The 21,176-nt window shown below is 38.8% G+C and overlaps 1 protein-coding gene across 1 annotated transcript; it reads right to left on the reverse strand.

The window, feature by feature from the left end:
- Window positions 1-15,798: 15,798 nt before the first annotated feature.
- LOC308570675 (olfactory receptor 11A1-like) lies at window positions 15,799-16,815 on the reverse strand (the record flags this gene model as incomplete). Its single annotated transcript, XM_081165590.1, has 1 exon — window positions 15,799-16,815. The coding sequence occupies one exon, from the start codon at window positions 16,813-16,815 to the stop codon at window positions 15,799-15,801; it is 1,017 nt and encodes a 338-aa protein (XP_081021716.1).
- Between the last annotated feature and the right edge of the window lie 4,361 nt (window positions 16,816-21,176).

Here is a 21,176-nt window from a genome sequence, read left to right on the forward strand (position 1 = left end):
TGTATTTCCTGACTGGGCAAGGCACCAATCTTTGTTAAGGTGAATACCATCTTCTACAGGTCTCAGATGCCTATAAATCTGTGCAGCTTTACCTTAAGCTTTAGTTTTCCTATAAGCATATGATAAGGAGCCCAAAAATATTTGGTTCTGAACTGCTATTTTATAAGGAACTCTTCACATGTACTGAAACCCAATTCTGTTCAATTAGGTAACATCTAGCTCAATAAGATTGAATTTATTTGATTCATGTACAATCCTGTGTTGTGTATAATTGTTTTCCTTCTGTTTCCCTACCATTTCCTGGTCTTCTTATTAAAGGTTTTTATATATTAACATTTGGTTTCCTTGGTTCTGAAAGGCAATTCAGTTGAATTTCTCACTGCCTTCCTCCTAAGCTTCAAAGTTCTATAAGATATGTTATTTGTGTTTGAGGAGAGTAAATTCAGAACTTCACTCATGGTTCATACTGTACCCCACAAGTCTGTTGGGCTGGTGCTGTGAGAGCCCTGAAAATAGGGTTAAAATATCATTCATACAGCTGGACAGAATCGGGTGAGGTAAAGGATAATAATCCTGCCTCATAAAAAGATATCAATACTTCTTGAGGGTGTGAATCCTTATACAGAAACTGGTTTGTCCAGTAAAGAACCCATACTATCTATCACAAGCCACCTTCAGACCTCTGTGCTAAATGCGAAATAATATGGGAGGAGATACCAAGCACCTATAAATTGGGATCAAAGCTGACCTCTATGCACCCATACCTCTATTCAGTTTTAATAATCCCATGTTTAGGCACAATGATAGCCTGAAATGAGTTATGGTTATGCAGCAGCAAAACTAATTTAGCACCATTGCAGTCAAGCAAAAAAGCAACTTTTGTATGATGGAAGTGGTAACAATATGTATGGAAATACAGGCTTTTATAATGTACTTTCGGGAATTTCCAGGGAATGCTTTGCTGGGTTTGTTGCGTATGGCTTCACTTTATCTCTAGAATAAATATGCAATTATTCTGAAAATAATACCAATAATATCAAATAAAAATAAAGAATGAAACCTGGCAAATAAGTGCAGGGGTCTTTGGGTTGGTACCCATTACATATATTTTTGAGGAGGAAGAATTAAATGAACTTGCTTTCCAAAGAATTTCCACTGAATGCAAGCATGGACCATCAGTCACTATATCTGTGGATACTAGCAGCACAAGGTCACCACAGTGGCCTGCTTAATTACCAACAACTGTGAGAATGCAGGGCTAATGTTTAATTGGGGCACCTTTGGGAAAACATGCAGGATAGTAATATAATCAGTCATAAATGTTTTTAAAACTCTACTGTAACAGTCATGACGTGGAAAGAGAACTTGTGTTTCCTTCCCCTCTCCAAGCCAAAGCAGAAGCATTGACTCCTGCAAGGTACAGTTTAACAATTCTCATTCCAGCAATGAGTGGTGGATTCAATCCTGCTTGGGTCTCTTTCACTACTATGTTCCCTGTAAGGGACATAATGTTGAAGCAAACCCCTGTAAACTTCCCACCCAATGCAGAGTCCACTGGCAGATCACTCTGGGTGACCCACCCAAGGGAGATAAGGAGCTATTTTCACAGGACTCTTGTGAAGCTCAGATTCCACTGAATAGGTCTGATTGTGCTCAGTCTTCTGCTGACTCTGGTATGCAGCCCTAGAAATCTCCACAATCACGATACTGCAACTAATATTTCTATGAGAAGAAAGGGCTTGCTATTGAGATTAAGGTCATGTTTGTGAGATCAAGTCAGATATTTTCCACTTGCTGATTGAAGTTCCTGCATGTTCAAACTAAACTTATCCAAATACAAAACACTATTTCTGTATTCCCATGAATATAAGCTTCTTGTTTTATGGAACATGTAAACAGCACTAGTTACATACTGTCTTTCCCAGGAACATTTGAGTATAGAGTTTCAAAGGACTCAGCAGTTGGGTTTCTAAAGGCAACTGAGTTGCTGATTAGAGAAGAGGCATGTCTTTGTTAAAAGTAAGCAAAACCACCCTGCACACATACACACCGACTGATAATTCCTCCTACCAATGGTTTGCCCACATTTCTAATCTGTGAGAGGGTGTTTGATATTTTCCAGAATGAGCTAATAAAGTTCTGTATGAAACTTCAGTGTGGTCCCCCTAATACATGTCCATGTGTTTTCCATTTCTAGACCATGGTATTGTACATCTGATGACTTGCTCTTATTCTGATACCAGAATAATTAGGGGGAAATTTGTTCAAATGTGACAAACTAGCTCCCTTCTGCTATTCCATAGTGAAACCCTGTCATTGCAAAAATGGCAATAATTAATTCTGTTGCCTATCAAACTCCCTGTGGAATCTGAATAGGAAAGAATTTGAAACATGGTATTTAGTAAATATACCAATTAGAGTTTAGAGCTACTCCTAGAGATTAACAATATATATTATTCAGGATTCAGACTTCTTTAAAGACTGAATGAGCATTTATATTTGCCTTTGAAACTATATATACTCTAATAAGGGAGTTGACAGTGGACATAGTGTGATAGCCCTTGAGTTGGGATTTTTCCTTGTACTCAGGATGCTGATATTTCTGGTGATGCTTCTTGTACTGCCACCTCACACAACATGCAAGGCTCACATTGTGAAATGTCATGTCCATGATCCACACCCTCCACTTCACAAGTATCACAAGTCAGGAGACCTCATCCTTGGTGGCATAGCTTCTCACAGCTACATCATCTCTAATGCCTTAGCCTTCGCTGAAGATCCCCCACAGGTATTGCCTGAAGAGCTGGTGTAAGGACTTCTTCCTTTGTCCCTTTGTTTAGTCAGCCCTAGAACTCAAATCTGGAAGCTGTGCCTTACTGATTTTTTTCTTCTGTATCTTCTGTTATTTTCAAAAAAAGAATAGAAACATTAAAACAGGTAATTTCCCAAATGCCCAGCTGTAGAAGGAGAAGCAGTTGAGAAAATTTTGAGGATACATAAATCAGATGAATCCATTGTCTGAATGAATGAGAACAGAGACCTCATCTGCCAGTGTTCCACAATCTTAGGAAAACAGATGAGGATGTTGCATAGATCACCAAATGTATTAAATGAATGGACTTCACATTAGGGGAAAAAATCAAATAGTTTTGCCTTTCCTTTGGTCAATTTGTTGTTGAGTATTGTTTTGTTTTGTTGCAAGGGCAATATGCAATATGCTAAGTTTAATTATTGTGATCATAGAAAGATAATAACAATGTGATTAATGGTATACTGAATGGGTTAAAACTTCCTGTTCCCCATAACAATAAAATAAGGAAGACTATAATAATGATTAATTGATTTAATCAACATATAAGCTTGAATATTCTAACTGCGTATCTATTAATTTTAAAAACCATTGTCTACCTTATTCTGTAAATGAAATTAAATCCTAAATCTTCTTCTTCTTTTTTACCTTCATATATTCCTGATAATGGTACTTATTGATCTCATATTCACATCCTCTCCATTCTCTCCCCCTGCACTAGATAATTTATTGTTTTGGTTATTGTCCACTAATACTTCCATGATTAGGTGAAATGCTGTTTATTTCTCAGAATGGTTGGCTAACAAAAACAAAACCTTGTTATTTTCCTTTAAGCATCTCTTATGCGAAAAGACTATTGACTTTAAAAATGCATAAGATTACTGTCATGAATACAACCTATTGTTATACATTAAGTGAATGTTAGAATCACAGGTTTAAAGTTAAATATGCCATTTACATTATAAATTTTATTTTTTCAAGTCAAATATTTTTGATGAGCATTCCTTTGGCCAAAATGGAGTATGAGACCTGAATCCATTCTCATTTCTGGGAAAGATGTCAAGCATTATGTTGAATTTTCTTTTGGCCAATACAGGGCTGGTGTTTCAAGATACAAAATTTCAGATTTTGGCCAATAAAATGAGCAGGGTTGGTGGTTTCAAAATAACAACAACAACAACAACAACAACAACAACAACAACAACAACAACATTGGTTAAAATGTTGTAATTCTAATTTTACACAATGTAAGATATCTTTCTGATGCAGATTGCAATTCTTATTCCAGAATGGTGCCTAAGAATTACCAGCACATCCTGGCCTTAGCATTTGCAGTAAAGGAGATCAATGGCAACCCTCAGATGTTACCTAATACCACTTTGGGCTTCAACATCTTTGACAGCTATTTCATTGCAAGGGGGACTTATCATGCCACACTGCTCCTTACGTCCAGCCCGGACAGATTCGTCCCCAACTACAAATGTGACACTCAGAATGATTTGATAGGTGCCATTGGGGGACTTGATCCCCTAACCTCTCTTTATGCAGCAACAGTCTTGGATATCTACAAAATTCCACAGGTATAACAGTCTCTGTGCTGAGCACTATGGGTTTAAGGCAGTTTTCTCTTAATGTTTGTATTGTCAACCATGTTTCACTTTATGGTATAGATGCTAAAATATGTAAACTGGTATTGTGAATAAAGCATAACCTTAAATAAAAAATCCTGAATTTATTAATACAATTAAGAAAAACAAAACAACATACTTTTTCATTCCTCTAGTTTTTTCATCATCTGAGCTTATAGAAAATTGAGGATTAGCTTGAATGTAGCCGGGCAATCACCAAAAGGAGGTTAGATGCATTAACTCAAAGCAGAGAACAATGTGATTTAACAGAGTTGCACCTTTGTTAATCTTCATAGAATACAATTATTGAGAAATATATGAAATCAGCCACAAATCTTTTGGGCAAGAATGTACAAATGACAGCAGGGAAGCAAAGGTCATTCATCTCCTTTATCAATATTCATATATACAGTCCTCAAGCTCCAGCTCTCTCAATTCCATTTGAGAGTGTCCATTCATAACTGAAATAGAACACAAGTCTTAATAAATATTTTACAATCATTAATTGAAGCATAGGGACCCAACTCCATAAGCCATGACAATTTGTTTACTTATTATTACTTAGAACTGCTTGAATGCAAATGAAACCTCAAAATCAGTTAAGAGAAGAAAAAAAAGAAAGAAAATCACAACCAAACCTTAAAACATATAAAGTTTAGAATACTGCAACAATATAAATTTACCTCAGCTTTCTAAGCAACTGAGTGGGGTAATTTAAAGAAAACTGTTTTTAGCAGCAATTAAAAAGACCACAGTGAAGCCGACTGCTTGATCTAAAACAGGCAGGGAGTTTCAAAGTGAAGGCACTGCCAAACTAACCAATCTTCTTACAAACGCAGAACATATATTATAGCGGTCACATAGGGACAAGTGGGATAAGGTAGTTCTTGTAGTTTTGCAGTTTTCTTTATTGTGCTGCTCTACATTTTTAAATGTTGCAGAAAAACTCACTGGATATATCCATTAAAGCATTCCTATTCATTCTGTTCCTTTTCTGCACCCTCCTCCACGTAGCTCACATATGGTCCTGCTCCCATCATGCATGATAAAACTCCAGGCCTCTCCTTCTACCAAATGGTCCCCCAGGAAGCCCTTCAGTATGAGGGGATTCTCTCCTTACTTCTGCATTTCAAGTGGATATGGATTGGGCTCCTTACGATGGAACTTGAGAATGGAGAACAATTTGTGCAAACGGTGGTTCCAATGTTTTCCTCTAGTGGTATCTGTTTTGCCTTCATAGAAAGAATCCCCAAAGTATCTTTCATCACTGAACTAAAAGACATGATGCAGGAGTGTGCAAAAATACGTGATAAAATAATGGGTAGCAAAGCCAATGTGATGGTTCTCTATGGAGAATCTTACTCAGTGATATTTCTTAGATGGTTTCCATATTTATCAGAAGAAGAAGAGATAGGAGAGGATGCAAGAGGTAAAGTTTGGATAATGACAGCCCAGATGGAGCTGACTTCTGCAGTTTTTCAAAAGACTTGGGATACACAAATAATCCATGGGGCTCTGTTTTTCACAATTCATTCTAATGCTCTACCAGAATTTCACAAATTTCTTGAACACATAAGTCCCTCTACCACAGATGGTGATTTTTTCATCAAGGACTTCTGGCAACAAGCCTTTGCTTGTGTCTTCCCTAGTCCAGTCACAGATGTTATGGATCCGAATATTTGCACTGGAGAGGAGAACCTGGAAATGCTTCCTACACCTTTTTTTGAAATGAGCATGACGGGCCATAGCTACTGTATATACAATGCTGTTTATGCCATGGCCCATGCTCTCCATGCCATGTTTTCAGCCAGACTCAATTCAAGATTACTGGAAGACAATATGAAGCTGACATCTCAGGTTTATCAGCTATGGCAGGTAATGTGGCCAGATTTACCTTGAGACTGTGCGCCATTAATTGGTGTTAAAATAGTGTAGTAAACAATCTCTGTAATGGTTCTGGTCCTTGTGAGATGCAGTTAACATTGTCTTTATTTGTAAGACTGACATAAACCTCTCTTTTCTCTCTTTTCAAAATCTAGTTCCACCATTTCCTCAGGGGTGTGTCATTTAATAATAGTGCGGGAGACAAAGTTTCCTTCAACCAGAAGGGGGAGTTGGAAGCTGGGCTTGATATTATCAATTGGATTGCTTCGCAAAACCAATCCTTTCATAAAGTTAAAGTTGGGAGAATGGATCCCCAGACATCTTTGGGGAAAATGTTCACCATCCATGAGGATGCTATAACATGGCACAAGTGGTTTAATCAGGTACAATCAAATTGTCGGTATTTTGAGTCCTGATTGTAACACAGTTTCACTGGACAATGATGTGCTTGGATGTTATGAAGAATTCACGAGTTGATTAAAGAAATTAAATGTGAAGTTCCGAAACATGGGATGTGCTTTAGATTTTATTGAGAAGTTGTTGGAGGAACAAAAAATATGCATCCTTTATATTGAATATATGTAAAATAATTATCATTGCTTGAGGTCAGAACGTAGTCTTGGGGCTCTGGAGAAGCAGCATTTGCTGTCCGCCAAGGCCACAGCATGATCCCAGGGGAAAAGGCCAATGAGGTGCCTGTAGGAAGGTGGGCTTGCAACCCTGTAAAATAGAATCACAGCCGGAGTCCCACTTCTTGGATTGCCATCAGATTCACCACCCACCCACCCAGGAAGGGTTGTCATTGTCTGTCTGACCACATCGGGGCCGATGGGCCATAGTTGGGTTGGTAAGGTTTGCCTTAACTGCGGCAATTCACTCCAGCAGAGATTGTTCCATGGGCTGGATTGTGCACGTCCTTGAGCTCGCACCCATGGTTTTCACCGTTTGCGTCTGCGCAGACGAGGTTTCCAAAGCTGTGGAAGAGAGTCCCCAAGCTGCACAGCACCGGTTTAGCACAGTGATTGGGGATTCACTGATTGGGTGGCTCGGTTCAGGGGAGGCTCATGGGCTGGTTAAACGACCCCTGTGGGCCATAGCATCATTTCCAATGGCAGTCCTGGCAGGATCCTAACACCTGGTGCATGTCAGTGGGTAACCTCTGATTAGGACTGATCCTACCTTGCATATAAACCAATAGGTGGATTCCTTAATACTAGGTACATACCCAATCACTTCGCCAAAACCTATTTACGTCTGTAATCAGTAATGTTTTGGCCTATTTCAACCCCATAACCATCTTATGTCTGGTTTTCCCCTCACTGGGCTTCAGGCATCATGCACCTCGTAATGCAAACACACACTGATTTCAGTGAGGCTGCTCAGATTACTACAACAATGAATATCACCCAAAATAGTTAAAATTCAAATTTCATCCATAGGACTAAACTATATGTCCCCTATAAGTATTGGATACATGCAATAAGTATATGTCTCCTATAAGTATTGGATACATGCAATAATTCCTGACAGCTGTTTGAAGTCTTTGCAGTAAGAGGGAGGGTGGTGAACAAACCAGTTAGCCTTACCTCATAGTTGTCTTCTACCCTCTGAAGGGGAAAACCTTATTTCCCACTTGCTTCTGTAAAAACAAGAAGTAATACTCTGTAACACATTGATTCCAGCCGCCCTACTATATTGGGTAGTCTCAGTGACAAAGCGAGGGTACAGTCCACGCCATTAGAAATGCATGTTTCTTTAAAAAAAAGAAAAAAGAAAAGAAAACTGTTCTTCCTAAAATTGTTTGAAAATTGGGGTTGAGACTATTAACGAGAGTTAAATCATTCATATGGAACAAAATGTCCATGAACACTCTCTTTGTTTGTGGGATTGGCAAGATTATAAGGCAGCATTAGATAATTGTTCCAGGTGCTAGATGCAGGGGAGTAGTCAATTGCTTTCTCCTGGAATGCAGCCACCATTAATGACCACCCTTCTGTTTCTGATAGCAGCTTTGAACATTCAACACCCACTCTCTCCGTCTTCTCCAAACTGCCCCAATTTGAGAAAATGGCAACAGGTTACCTGCTCAAAATGTGTGCATTCTATTTTTTTCCCCAAATTTTTTTTATTGGTTTTTACAATATTAACGACAAACAAAAACACAAAACGAACAAACATAACAAACATAATTCATAACCTAATTGAAAATAATAGTTATTAACTTTGTAGAGCGACTTCCTCGTTTCCCCTTAGTTGAATTTCATTGCATATCCTTATAACGGTTTCCCAAATCCCAATTTTTATACACTTTAAATTAAACATTAACATCTTTAACTCTTCTCCTTATAGCATTAAACATATTACTTTATCAGTTAACATAGATACAATCCTAAACCCATTAAATATCTGGAAGCTATTTCCAGTTAGTTTAGCTTAACAAATGTAGCTAAATAATCATTACATTTCTTCCATTCTTCGTGGTATTCCTCCTCCTTCTGGTCGCGGACTCTTCCGGTTAGGTCGGCTAGCTCTGAAAAATCCAACATCTTCATCTGCCATTCTTCTACTGCTGGTAGTTCTTGAGTTTTCCACTTTTTAGCTAACAAAATACGAGCAGCAGTTGTGGCATACAAAAATAATTTAACATCTTTCTTGGGCAATTCCAAACCTGTTATTCCAAGAAGAAAGGCCTCTGGTTTCTTTATAAATGTATATTTCAACATTTTTTCCAATTCATTATAAATCTTTTCCCAGAAGTATTTCGCCCTGGGACAGGTCCACCACATATGAAAAAATGTTCCTTCCTTTTTTTTTTACATTTCCAACATATATTATAACAATTATGATATATCTTTGCTAATTTTACAGGAGTCAAATACCATCTATACATCATCTTCATTATATTTTCCTTTAACAACGTACATGCGGTGAATTTGACCCCTTTCTTCCACAATCTTTTCCAGTCTTCAAACATTGTATTATGTCCTAAATCTCTTTCCCAATCTATCATCACAGATTTAACTTGTTCATCTTTTGTATGCCACTCCAGCAAAAGCTTGTACATTTTAGATAAACTTTTACCTTCAGTATCCAACAACTCCGTCTCCAACTTAGATTTTTCCAAGGCAAAACCGTTTTTCTTATCTAATTTATACAATTCATTAATCTGGTGATAATGTAGCCAATTTAGCTTATCTTTAATTTGCTCAAATGGTTTTAATTTAGAACCTTCCTCTTCCTCTATTAATAAATCATAATATCTCAACCATTTGGTATTCATATTTTTTTTTTCCTGGCCCTTTACCTCCATTGTTGAAAGCCATCTGGGCATCTTTCTTTCTAAAAGGTCTTTGTATTTTATCCAAACATTATACAACGATTTCCTAATTATATGATTTTTAAATGCTTTATGGGCTTTTACCTTATCATCCCACAAATATGCATGCCAACCAAACACATTATCAAATCTAATAAGTCTGTATCTTCTAATTTCATCCATTCTTTAATCCAACAAAGTGCAGCAGCTTCAAAATAGAACCCCCTCTTTCTTTAGAATCAGTAAGTAATTTATATTTAATTCTGGGTTTCCTCCCCTGCCAGATAAATCTAGAAAGAGCTTTTCGCCATTCTTTAAAACATTTCACATTATCTATAATTGGGAAGGCTTGAACTAGAAAAAGCATCTTTGGCAGCACATTCATCTTAATCACAGAAATCCGGCCCATTAATGACAATTTTAAGTTGGACCATACAGTGGTGCCTTGCAAGACGAAAAGAATCCGTTCTGTGATTCTCTTCATCTAGCAGTTTTTTCGTCTTGCGAAGCAAGCCCATTGACGGATTAGTGGATTAGCGCTATTAGCGCTATTAGCGGCTTTTAGCGGCTTATCTGCTGATCGGGTCAGCTGATAAGCGGATTAGCGGCTTAGAAAAAGGGGGGGGGGAACCAGCAGGAACTCGCAAGACATTGTCGTCTTGCGAAGCAAGCCCATAGGAAATTCATTTTGCGAAGCACCTCCAAAACGGAAAACTCTTTCATCTAGTGAGTTTTCCGTCTTGCGAGGCATTCGTCTTGTGGGGCACCACTGTACCTCTAAATCTCTTTTAATTTCATTCCATATTTTCTCATAGTTATCCTTATATAGATTCAAATTTTTCCCAGACAGGTTCACCCCCAGATATTTAACTTTTTTCACAAAATCTAGGCCCATTTTTTCTTGTAGTAGTTTTCTTTCTTCATTATCCAGATTTTTCTCTATTACTTTGGTCTTGCTCTTGTTTAATTTAAATCCTGCTACCTGACCAAACTCATGTATTAGCTCCAGTGCTTTAACTGCACTGGAATCTGGATCTTGTAATGTCAAAACTAAATCATCAGCAAAGGCTTTTAATTTGTATTGTTTCGAACCTACTGTAATACCTTTAACTTGTTCATCTTTTCTAATCATACTTAGCAAGACCTCCAGAACCGAGATAAACAGCAGAGGGGACAATGGGCACCCTTGCCTGGTTCCCTTCTCAATTCTTATTTCCTCTGGAACCACATTATTTACAATAATTTTAGCTTTTTGTTCTTGATAGATTGCTTTAATACCATTTAGAAAATCATGACCTATCCCCATACTCTCTAAGTTATGTAACATAAAACTCCAAGAAACATTGTCAAAGGCTTTCTCAGCATCAATAAACATTAACATTGCTTTACAACTCTTTTTTGCTTCTAACTTTTCCAAAATATCCACAACATTTCTAATATTGTCTTTCATATGTCTTCCAGGCAGAAATCCTGCCTGATCTTTATGAATATACTGAGATAAAACTTTCTTTAGCCTATTAGCCAGTATATTTGCTAAAAATTTATAATACACATTAAGTAGGGAGATTGGTCTGTAGTTTTTAACGTTGGATCTATCCAGACCCTGTTTAGGAATCAGAGTAATGTAAGCTTGTTTCCAGGTTTCAGGTGCTTTGCCCCCCCGTAAAATTGAATTAGATATTTCTACCAGAGGTTGCATAAGCCAATCTTTCAATGTCTTATAATATTTCACTGATAGACCATCAGGTCCTGGTGTCTTGCCAAGTTGCATTGAATTTATTGCGTATTCCACTTCCTGACTTGTAATTAAGCCTTTTAGTAGATTCTTTTTATCCTTTGGAATCTGTTGCAGTCCATTGTTCTTTATAAATTGCTCGATTTTCCCTAAATCTTCTTTTTCTTTTTTATACAGTTGTTTATAATATTTATAAAAACATTTTCTAATGTCTGCAGGGTTCTCTACCGATTTTCCGTCTGTAACAATGTTTGTAATAGTACTTTGTTTTTGTCTCTTCTTTAGTTGCCAGGCTAGTAATTTCCCACATTTATTTGCAGATTCAAAATTTCTTTGTCTCATCCTTCTTATCTTCCATTCAGTTTCTTGCTTAACTAACTATGAATATTGAACCTGTAAGACTTTAATTTCTTTTTGGATCTGCAAATTCTTTGGGTTTCCTCTAAGCTTCTTCTCTTTATCTTTCAGTTGTTCCATAATTTTGTCTTTAGTCTCATTCTGTGACTTTCTCCTAATTGCATTTTGTTGTATCAGAAACCCTCTCATTACCACTTTGCTGGCTCCCAAATCACCCTTATTTTCCTTGATTAAAAATGTGTGCATTCTAGACAAGGTGCACCTGCATCAACACTTTTATATTGTGACCAAAAGTTCAGTTAAAATTAAGGTAACAATTTAAGGTTGACCCCTCACAAGTTCTTGAGGATTCCAAGCTCTATATTCTCTTTTTTCATTCATAGATTAGGCAAGGCCTATTTCTGTATGCAGTAAGAAGTGCATTCCTGGTTCAAGCAAGAAAATGAAGGAAGGGAAGCCGTTTTGTTGCTACGACTGCATCCCCTGTCCAGAAGGGAAAATTTCAGACCAGAAGGGTAAGCAGTAATGCATATAGAAAGAGGAAGATTGCATGAAATTCAGAGAAACAAGGCTAAAAATGCATAAGGATGTGTGTATACACTAGGACTGCATTCAGATAACACTTTATTCCATTTTCCAAACATTGTTAGCTAATAATTTCAATTTTTTTATGTGGCCTTTTAAAAGATGTAACAGTAGATGCTAGAATTTAGAGGGAGGTTTCTTTACCACTTCCATGTCATTAGCATTCAGTACTAAATGCATTTGCAATTTTGTTAACCTGTAAAATTGTACAGCCATACCTCTGCTTACGTATCCTTCCGCTTACATAATCTTCGGGATATGTAAGCGGCAAACCAGGAAATATATTGTGTGTACGCGCATAAGCAGTCCCTCCATTTGCAGAAACCTCTGTATCTGACCGGAGCTCCAGAATGTCTGCAACCAGAGGTACCACTGCATTTGTGTTGTAACTTATTGTGATGAAATTGCGGGGATTATTTAAGGGATGCAGGTATAAGGGATGCTGGTGGTGCTGTGATATAAATAACTGAGCCTAGGGCTTGCTGATCGGAAGGTTGGCGGTTCGAATCCACACGATGGGATGAGCTCCCGTTGCTTGGTCTCAGCTTCTGCCAACCTATCAGTTCGAAAGCATATCAAAGTACAAGTAGATAAATAGGTACCGCTCTGGCGGAAAGGTAAATGCACTGGCAGAGGAAGAGGAGTGCAGGGGGAGTGCACCGCCCCTGGCAGCACGATCCCGATGGGGTGCCATCACAGCTGCCCTCCCGCCCATGCTGGGTACCACGCCCCCAGGACGCATGTCAACCCCACCCCCGCCTACTCTCTGCCCCCCGGTGCTGAAGCATGAAGCTCCACCACTGGGTAAATGGCGTTTCCGTGCACTGCTCTGGTTTCACCAGAAGCAGCTTAGTCATGCTGGCCACATGACCCGGAAAAACTGCCTGTGGACAAATGATGGCTCCCTCGGCCAGTAAAGTGAGATGTGCGCCGCAACCCCAGAGTCGTTCGCGAATGGACTTAACTGTCAGGGGTCCTTTGCCTTTATAACAAGATATACTTCCTTCCAGCCATATGTTGTATTTCAATTGCTTTTGTCAGCTAATTTGAATTGCATGTGTATAACAGCCTTGGTAGAAGCATTGGAATACAGATTACTAGTGCAATAAGCAAACATGCATAGCAGGGCTCTGTGGTATCATTTCTGTTTGCTTGGTTTTCAAGTGAAACAAAATGGCTGCTTAAGGCCTTAAAGTTTGGAAGAATTTGAAACTTTCCACTTTAGAAAGACTCAGCCTTAATTACTGTAGTCACACTACATTTTACAGGATGAATAACTTATTCTTCTCCAATTTAAATTGTAAAATTGGCTGCTCTTGAGATTAACGGCATGTTTGTGAGATTATGCCAAATATTTTCCTTTTCAGATACGGTTGACTGTGCTACATGTTCAGACCAAACTTACCCAAATAAAAACCATAATTTCTGTATTCCTAAGGAAATAAGCTTTTTGTCTTTTGAAGAACCTGTGGGGCTCAGTTTAGCCTTTTCTGCTCTTTCCAGTTCTTTGGTCACCATTCTAGTCCTCTTCACATTTATGAAGAACCACAACACTCCCATTGTCAAAGCCAACAACCGGCAGCTCACCTACACTCTCCTCCTCTCCCTCCTGCTCTGCTTCCTTTCTGCATTGCTATTCATTGGACAGCCTCAGAAGGTGACGTGTCTCCTCCGTCAAACTGCTTTTGGCATCGTCTTCTCAGTGGCTGTTTCTTGTGTGCTGGCAAAAACCCTCACTGTGGTTCTGGCTTTCATGGCCACCAAGCCAGGATCCAGAATGAGGAAATGGGTGGGAAAGAGGCTGGCCAATTCCATTGTCCTTTCTTGCTCCCTTATACAAGGAGGCATTTGCATTGTGTGGCTGGTAATCTCTCCCCCGTTGCCAGAGGCTGATGTACACTCAATGGCTGAAGAAATAATACTTGGATGTAATGAGGGGACTGTGATTATGTTTTATTGTGTCCTTGGCTATATTGGCTTCCTGGCCATTGCCAGCTTCACTTTGGCCTTCCTTGCCAGGAAGTTACCCGATACGTTCAATGAAGCCAAGTTTATCACTTTTAGCATGTTAGTGTTTTGCAGTGTGTGGTTATCCTTTGTTCCAACCTACTTGAGCACTAAGGGGAAATACATGGTAGCTGTGGAGATCTTTTCTATCTTAGCCTCCAGTGCTGGATTGTTGGTCTGCATCTTTTCCCCCAAATGCTACATTATTTTGTTGAAGCCTGAATTGAACAAAAAGGAACAGCTAATACGAAGAACTAACTGAAGAATTAAATATTTGTTTCTATAGTTTATTGAACCAGGGTTATGCTAATTATAAACTGCCTCTTCATTTTATATTAATTTAGTGTTGATTTTTCTTCTACATTGGATGCTACTAAAACATCAGCTCTCTTTAATCAACATAATAAAATTGTTGAGCTTTCCCCCCCCCTTACAAAAACGCAAATAAAACAAGTTTGTATCATTGACTTGACAAAGTGTCTCCTTTCAGAAACTCCTCCCCAGATATCAATTCCACCTTTGAAATTCCAATAATGTCTAGGAAAATCTGGTCTTAAGGCAGCCCTAATTTATATATTTGATTTCATATTTATTTCTCAATCTGGGAAAGTTTGTGAAGGATAGATTTATGAAATGTATTAAATGTTTTAAACCACTTTCAAAGAGCGCATTTTCATATCAATGTAAGACCAAACAAACAAAAAATATTGATGGAAACATACTTTTAATAACATCAAAATGCATCAAAACATTTTATGTCTGAGTGTAACCTTGAGAAATTAGTGGGGGAAGCAATTTGGCTAAATGGACTGTATGTTATGGCAAACTGCATATATTATGTCAGTGTTAGACCTTCTAGTTCAACTGAAAATGAGGAACAGTAGAATGTAGAACAGAGAAGAGGAGGAGGAGGAGGAGGAGGAGGAGGAGGAGTTTGGACTTGATATCCCACCTTTCACTTCCCTTAAGGAGTCCCAAAGTGGCTAACAATCTCCTTTCCCTTCCTCACCCACAACAAACACTGTGAAGTGAGTGAGGGTGAGAGACTTCAGAGAAGTGTGACTAGCCCAAGGTCACCCAACAGCTGCATGTGGAGGAGCGGGGAAGCGAACCCGGTTCCCCAGATTACAAATCTACCACTCTTAACCACTACACCATGCTGGCTCTGAATAGAAGGAGCAGTTAAAGAAAAAAAATGATGATACCTTTAATTCCAATTCTGATCAAAGTCTTTTGCATCTATTCTGCCTCCATATAGCCCTGGCATTTGGGGTGTGGGTGTGGGAAGGAGATTTGGCAGCCACATGGCTTGGAATCCCTGACATAAATTATAACATCCATTTATAGACCCAAGCAATTGCCTATACAGAAGCGCAATAGAAATTAATACTAAATCTTTCTAAAATTAAAAGATTGGGGATGAATGAGTAAATTGTCCCTTCAAAGAAAACAATACCTCACTTATTAGAAGTAAGGATCACTGGTCTATTGCCACTTCTATTGGGGTTCCCTTATATGCTGCCTCTGGTTCCACAGTGGTGGCCATGCACGGACAATAAGGTTCTTTATAGATGAGTTTCCACAGGGCTTCTTTGACATTTTTGTTTCTCAGACTATAGATCATGGGGTTGAACATGGGTGTGATGACAGTGTACAACAAAGAGAAGAATTTATTGAGAATGGGTGACTGTTTTGCTGATGGGGCTGCATAAACAGTACCTAAAGTGACATAGAACAGTGTCACCACAATGAGGTGAGAGGAACATGTGGAGAAAGCTTTCTGCTTTCCTTTGGCAGATGGAATTCTCAAAACAGTCGAAATAATTTTGGCATATGAAGCCAAAGTGAGAAGAAAGGGGACCATTGTCACCATGGATGCTAAAATGAATGTAGTCATCTCTGCTATATGAGGGTCAGCACAGGAGAGCTTTATAATAGGGCTTAAATCACAGAAGAAATGGTCAATTTCATTGGAGGCACAGAACGGCAATCGGAAAGTTAGCACGATAGTCACTATGGGAGTCAGGAATCCACTTATCCAGGAACCAGCTGCCATCTGAAAGCAGACTTTGATGTTCATGATGGTTGTGTAGCGAAGTGGATTGCAGATGGCTAAGTACCGATCATAAGACATCACTGCTAAGAGATAGCATTCAACGACTGCCATGGAGCCAAAGAAATAAAACTGGGTAATGCAACCAGAGAAGGAGATGGCTTCACGTACTTTAAGAAGAGTCTTCAGCATCTTTGGGACAACTGAGGTTGTATACCATATCTCCAGGAAAGAGAAATTTAACAGGAAGAAATACATGGGTGTGTGAAGGCCTCGGCTGAGTGATACAGTAATCAATATGAGGATGTTGCCAGAGACTGTAATCAGGTAGATAGCCAAGAATGTCACAAATAGAAGGATTTGTAGACCATGAAGATTCCCGAATCCCAAGAGAATAAATTCTGTGATGGTTGTTTGATTGTTTTCTAGTAAAATGAGCATCTGGATGCAACAAAAATATTATAACAAAGAGAAGAGAAACAATAACAACTACAACAACAGTAAAATGGTTACAGTTATATGGAATAAACTAAAAGTCCAATTCAGACCACAGAAAGTAATTCTAGCTGCTTCTTTCAGAATATCCTATGTACTATGTTACTAAATAGAGAAGAAACAATAATCAGTAGCCTGTGTTGTTGTCCAGAGTTGTGGAATCACTGTCCTAAAACTGCTACAACTTATCTGGCTGATGCTGGGTAAACATACAATGTCAAGTTAGGGGCTGTGCAGGCACACTGAGAGAGGGTTGCAATCCAGCATGAGCTGCTATGGCCTCATATCCACCAGGGATCTGGAAAAATATTTGGAGTTTGGGCTTAGTACACATTTTGTAACAGGCCAGTAAATTTTAGTATAGACCCTGAAATCCTATACATGGTCAGTTAGAAGTCCCTGGATTAATTTATTTGATGTGGTTTACTCCTACACAAGCATGCAAATGATTGTAGTTCTGTAGCTTTATCATATGGATATAGGAGTAAGGTAGGGTTGCCATATTTCAAAAAGTCAAAATATGGACACATTTTTTTTTTATTTCTCTCCGTTTTACTCCTATTCATTTCTCTGACAACAAAACTTGCAATTTTCCCCAAGTCTGTAAAGCCATGATGAGCATCTGGACTCAACAAATAATAATAAAGCCATTAAATCAATTTGGATGGAAATAACATTGTAATGGAAATGGCTACTCCCCACATGAAATGGGGGGCACTGTTTGTGTGGTCGTGCGCAGCCTCCCCCCAAGTCTACGCGATTCTCCGCAATGCAGCCCACCTTTGCCTCCCCAAGCTAGATACCTGGAGGTTCCTGCCTAACCTTAAACAATTAACCAATCCCAGCTGGGGAGACGTTGCCAGGGGAATGGGCCAGGTAGGATTGGGACCGCCCTGCACACACAATAGAGGGTGGAACTTACCTGGGAGCCCTCAGTCAGCTTCAGAGCTTCTCCCTCCCGACCCTCCCTCAGTTTATGCCTTCTTATTGCAGGTTACCTCTTCTTTACAAGTATGCAGGCGCTGCTGCAGTCATTAATGGTTGCTGTTGAAGGACCGGGGAGGAATTTCCCTGCATTGGCAGGTTTTGCCTTCCCCACAGCAAAATGTCACAACTTTGGCAGTTTCATGCCTTGGGTGGAATTCTTTAATCTATCCTCCCTAAATGGCGGGGGGGGGGAGCGGTGACTCACGCCCCCCCCCGTGGTGGCAATCCCAGGGTTCCCCGTTAAAGGGGTTGTGATGAGGGGAGTCACTGGCCATACACTGAAAGGTTGTCAGTGCTCTCCCCTGTGTTGCAGTGAAATGGGGGGGGGGGCTCTCTGCTTAAACATACGTCTTCCAGAGCCAGACCTAACCCCACACAGATTACATAACCCTGGTGTTCCCCAGATCCTCGGCTGGGGACTGGGAGGAATAAACGCCCACTGCCTAAGTCAAGGTCTCCCTACATCTGAAAGTTTAATAAAGTTGTGGCCAATTTTTATCCCATAGCATGTTGTCATGAATCATTACTCCACCCAGGTGTCGCCTGGGGTCAGGGGGTCTCCGCCTGGCCATGCAATATATTTATCACAGCTCAATAAAGACACAATTCCCCCTCCCATGTTCTGAAGGAATATTCATTTAAGAGGACTTGCTTTTTCTTGTATATTTGAGAGGAGACATTTATAGCAGAAAATTTTATCCAGTGCTATGTACTATTGTGCAGTGCGAACGAGTAGAGGTATTTTTATACATTTTTATCCTTAATTTCAGTTCCTTTCAGTTCCTGTTCATTTCATTTGAAATGCTTTCAAAAAGGTATTTATGCCTTTCCCTTCAGAACTGTCAAGAACTACACTGCATCTCTCAAAGATACACAATTTCCACCAGGTAAGGAAGTTTAACCCACCAGGTCATATTCAGTTGGAGTCAAATTGCTTAAGCAACGCTGTGGAAAATCAGAATAATCTGGGGCAATCCAGTGCTTTAACAGGAATACTATATTGCCATGAATTGCCTGGTGGAAACAGGGCCCCCACACATATGACAATACCCACACATATATTACAATCCAACTTCTGAATAATTATGAATAGGATTTCACAGCATATAATCAGTATATTGCTCAATGTAGGTTTTATACCCCACACATTTTACTGGGTTGCCCCAGCCATGCTGGGCAGCTTCCAACATATATAAAAACCATAATAAAACATTAAACATTAAAAAAAACACCCTTCCCTTTACAGGATTGCTTTCAGACAGTTTGGGGGCTGCCTAACTCCATACCCCCAACATTTCTCCAATGAAAATAGGGACATCCTAAGGAAAAGTGGGACATTCTGGGATCAAATGAGAAATCGGGATGGCTTCTCTAAATCAGGGACGTCCCTACAAAATAGGGACACTTGGAGGCTCTGCAATCCAAATAACAGGGAAATTAGCTGAAGTGATCATTCTGCCTTTCATTTCTACACAGTTGCTTGCCATTGTACTGAAATGAATGACACATGAAATGCAGTCATACACATTGGTTATTTAGATATAAGTTGCAGTACCTTCAGTGGAGCTTACTCTTATGTAGTGTGTGCAGAGTCTTAATAATCAAAACATGAATTTCATTGGGGCCACAATCATATGCACACTTACTCAAACAGAAAGTGTCGAGGAAATGCTCATAGGAAACTTAACTTCTGAGTGAATGTGCTTTGGAGTTTGCTGTTCATCACTTTCTTCAGCTCAAATGAGCAAATCACAATGTGCCAGTTACTTCTCCATCCAATTAATGATTAACTAATGAAAATCACTCTTACAACATGTGGTAATGGTAACCGTTATGTTATAGCAGTTTCAAAGATACCATGTGCAACACTTGCATATTTTTTTTTTTTCATTTGCCAACGGCTGGATATGTGTCCTGATTCCCCTGATATGCCTTCCCTTGCCCATTCAAACAAGGTGGCAATCATGCAATCATGAGTATGTATGTGTGAGTTAGACTGATCCCAAGCTCTTTCTTACTTTCAGGATGTGAATTGAGAGTTCACTGTTTATCTATAGCAAGGTCCATGATCAAGAAGGTTCCAAAGCTTCTTGACCATGGGAGTTGCTGGAGTTTTATCATGTTAGAGTATGCAGACACTTGGACACAAAGGCACCGGGCGAAATAAACAAGCATAAAAAAACACAGGTGTTACTAGGATCTGAGTTGAAATAATAATAATAATAATAATAAATTTTATTTATATCCCGCCCTCCCCAGCCGAAGCCGGGCTCAGGGCGGCTAACAACAATCAAATAATCAAACAGTAAAATAGTCATACAATCTAAAAAATATTTCATTATAAAAATTAATTAAATCAAATTGGTGGCAACCAATTAAGCAAAATTCTGTGCAGGTTGCCAGAGGAGGGAGTCAGGCTGCGCCCTGACCAAAGGCCTGGCGGAAATGTCCTAAAGATTTACCAGTATTACCTTCCTTTAGGGTAAATTAGTGAAAATTATGAAAAGGTCTGCAGATAGATGTAAGACTGAATGGCTATAACTTGAAATAAAACATGCTGAATAAAATAAAAGTGCTGTGATATGAACGTCTGAAATCAAACTTATTAAAGATAAATTTAAAATAGCTTACCATTATAAAAAATGTCCCATGTAACCATTTCTTGATTTTCCGAGAGGCTACAAATAATTCATTTAAACGTTTTTCAGGCCGGGGAGCTGTATATTTGATCCTCCTCCCACTTTTGATATTTTAGAAACTAACTCTGAATTAAGGTTTGATCACTTCATCACCAAATCAAAAGCAGACGAATCACAGATTATGAACGTTGGGTGTATATTTAACGTCCCATTATACATCAAAGTTGATTCTAGTGCAGTGACTTAGACATTATACTACAATTGACATTAAAATATAAAGTGAATGTCACACACTACAATATTTATTCCCAAAGGAAAGCTGTTTCTAACTGAGATAGCGTCAGCCAAGTGAACTTTTTGAAGAGGAAGAAAAGTTGAGTTAAAGAAATTACTTTGCTGATTCCTTTGAGGCAGCTAGAACAATGTAAACATATAGAGTATGACCTTTGCATAAGATTAGCACCAAGTTTGAAAGAAATTAAATGACAGTATAACAACCCTTTCGCCCTTTTTAATAATTGATGCATTTTGTATACTGTGTATATTTTTGACTTCTTTGCATTGAGTAATTCTTTTTTGGGGAAAAGCCAAATGAAGAAAAAACCCCCATAAATACATGCTTTAGAATTTATTTAGAATTGTTTGTTAGTTATGTATATTATTTAAAACACACACATATAT

This window comes from Podarcis bocagei (genome assembly GCF_964188305.1).
Source record: "Podarcis bocagei genome assembly, chromosome: 13".
In the NCBI taxonomy this organism is placed as follows: domain Eukaryota; kingdom Metazoa; phylum Chordata; class Lepidosauria; order Squamata; family Lacertidae; genus Podarcis; species Podarcis bocagei.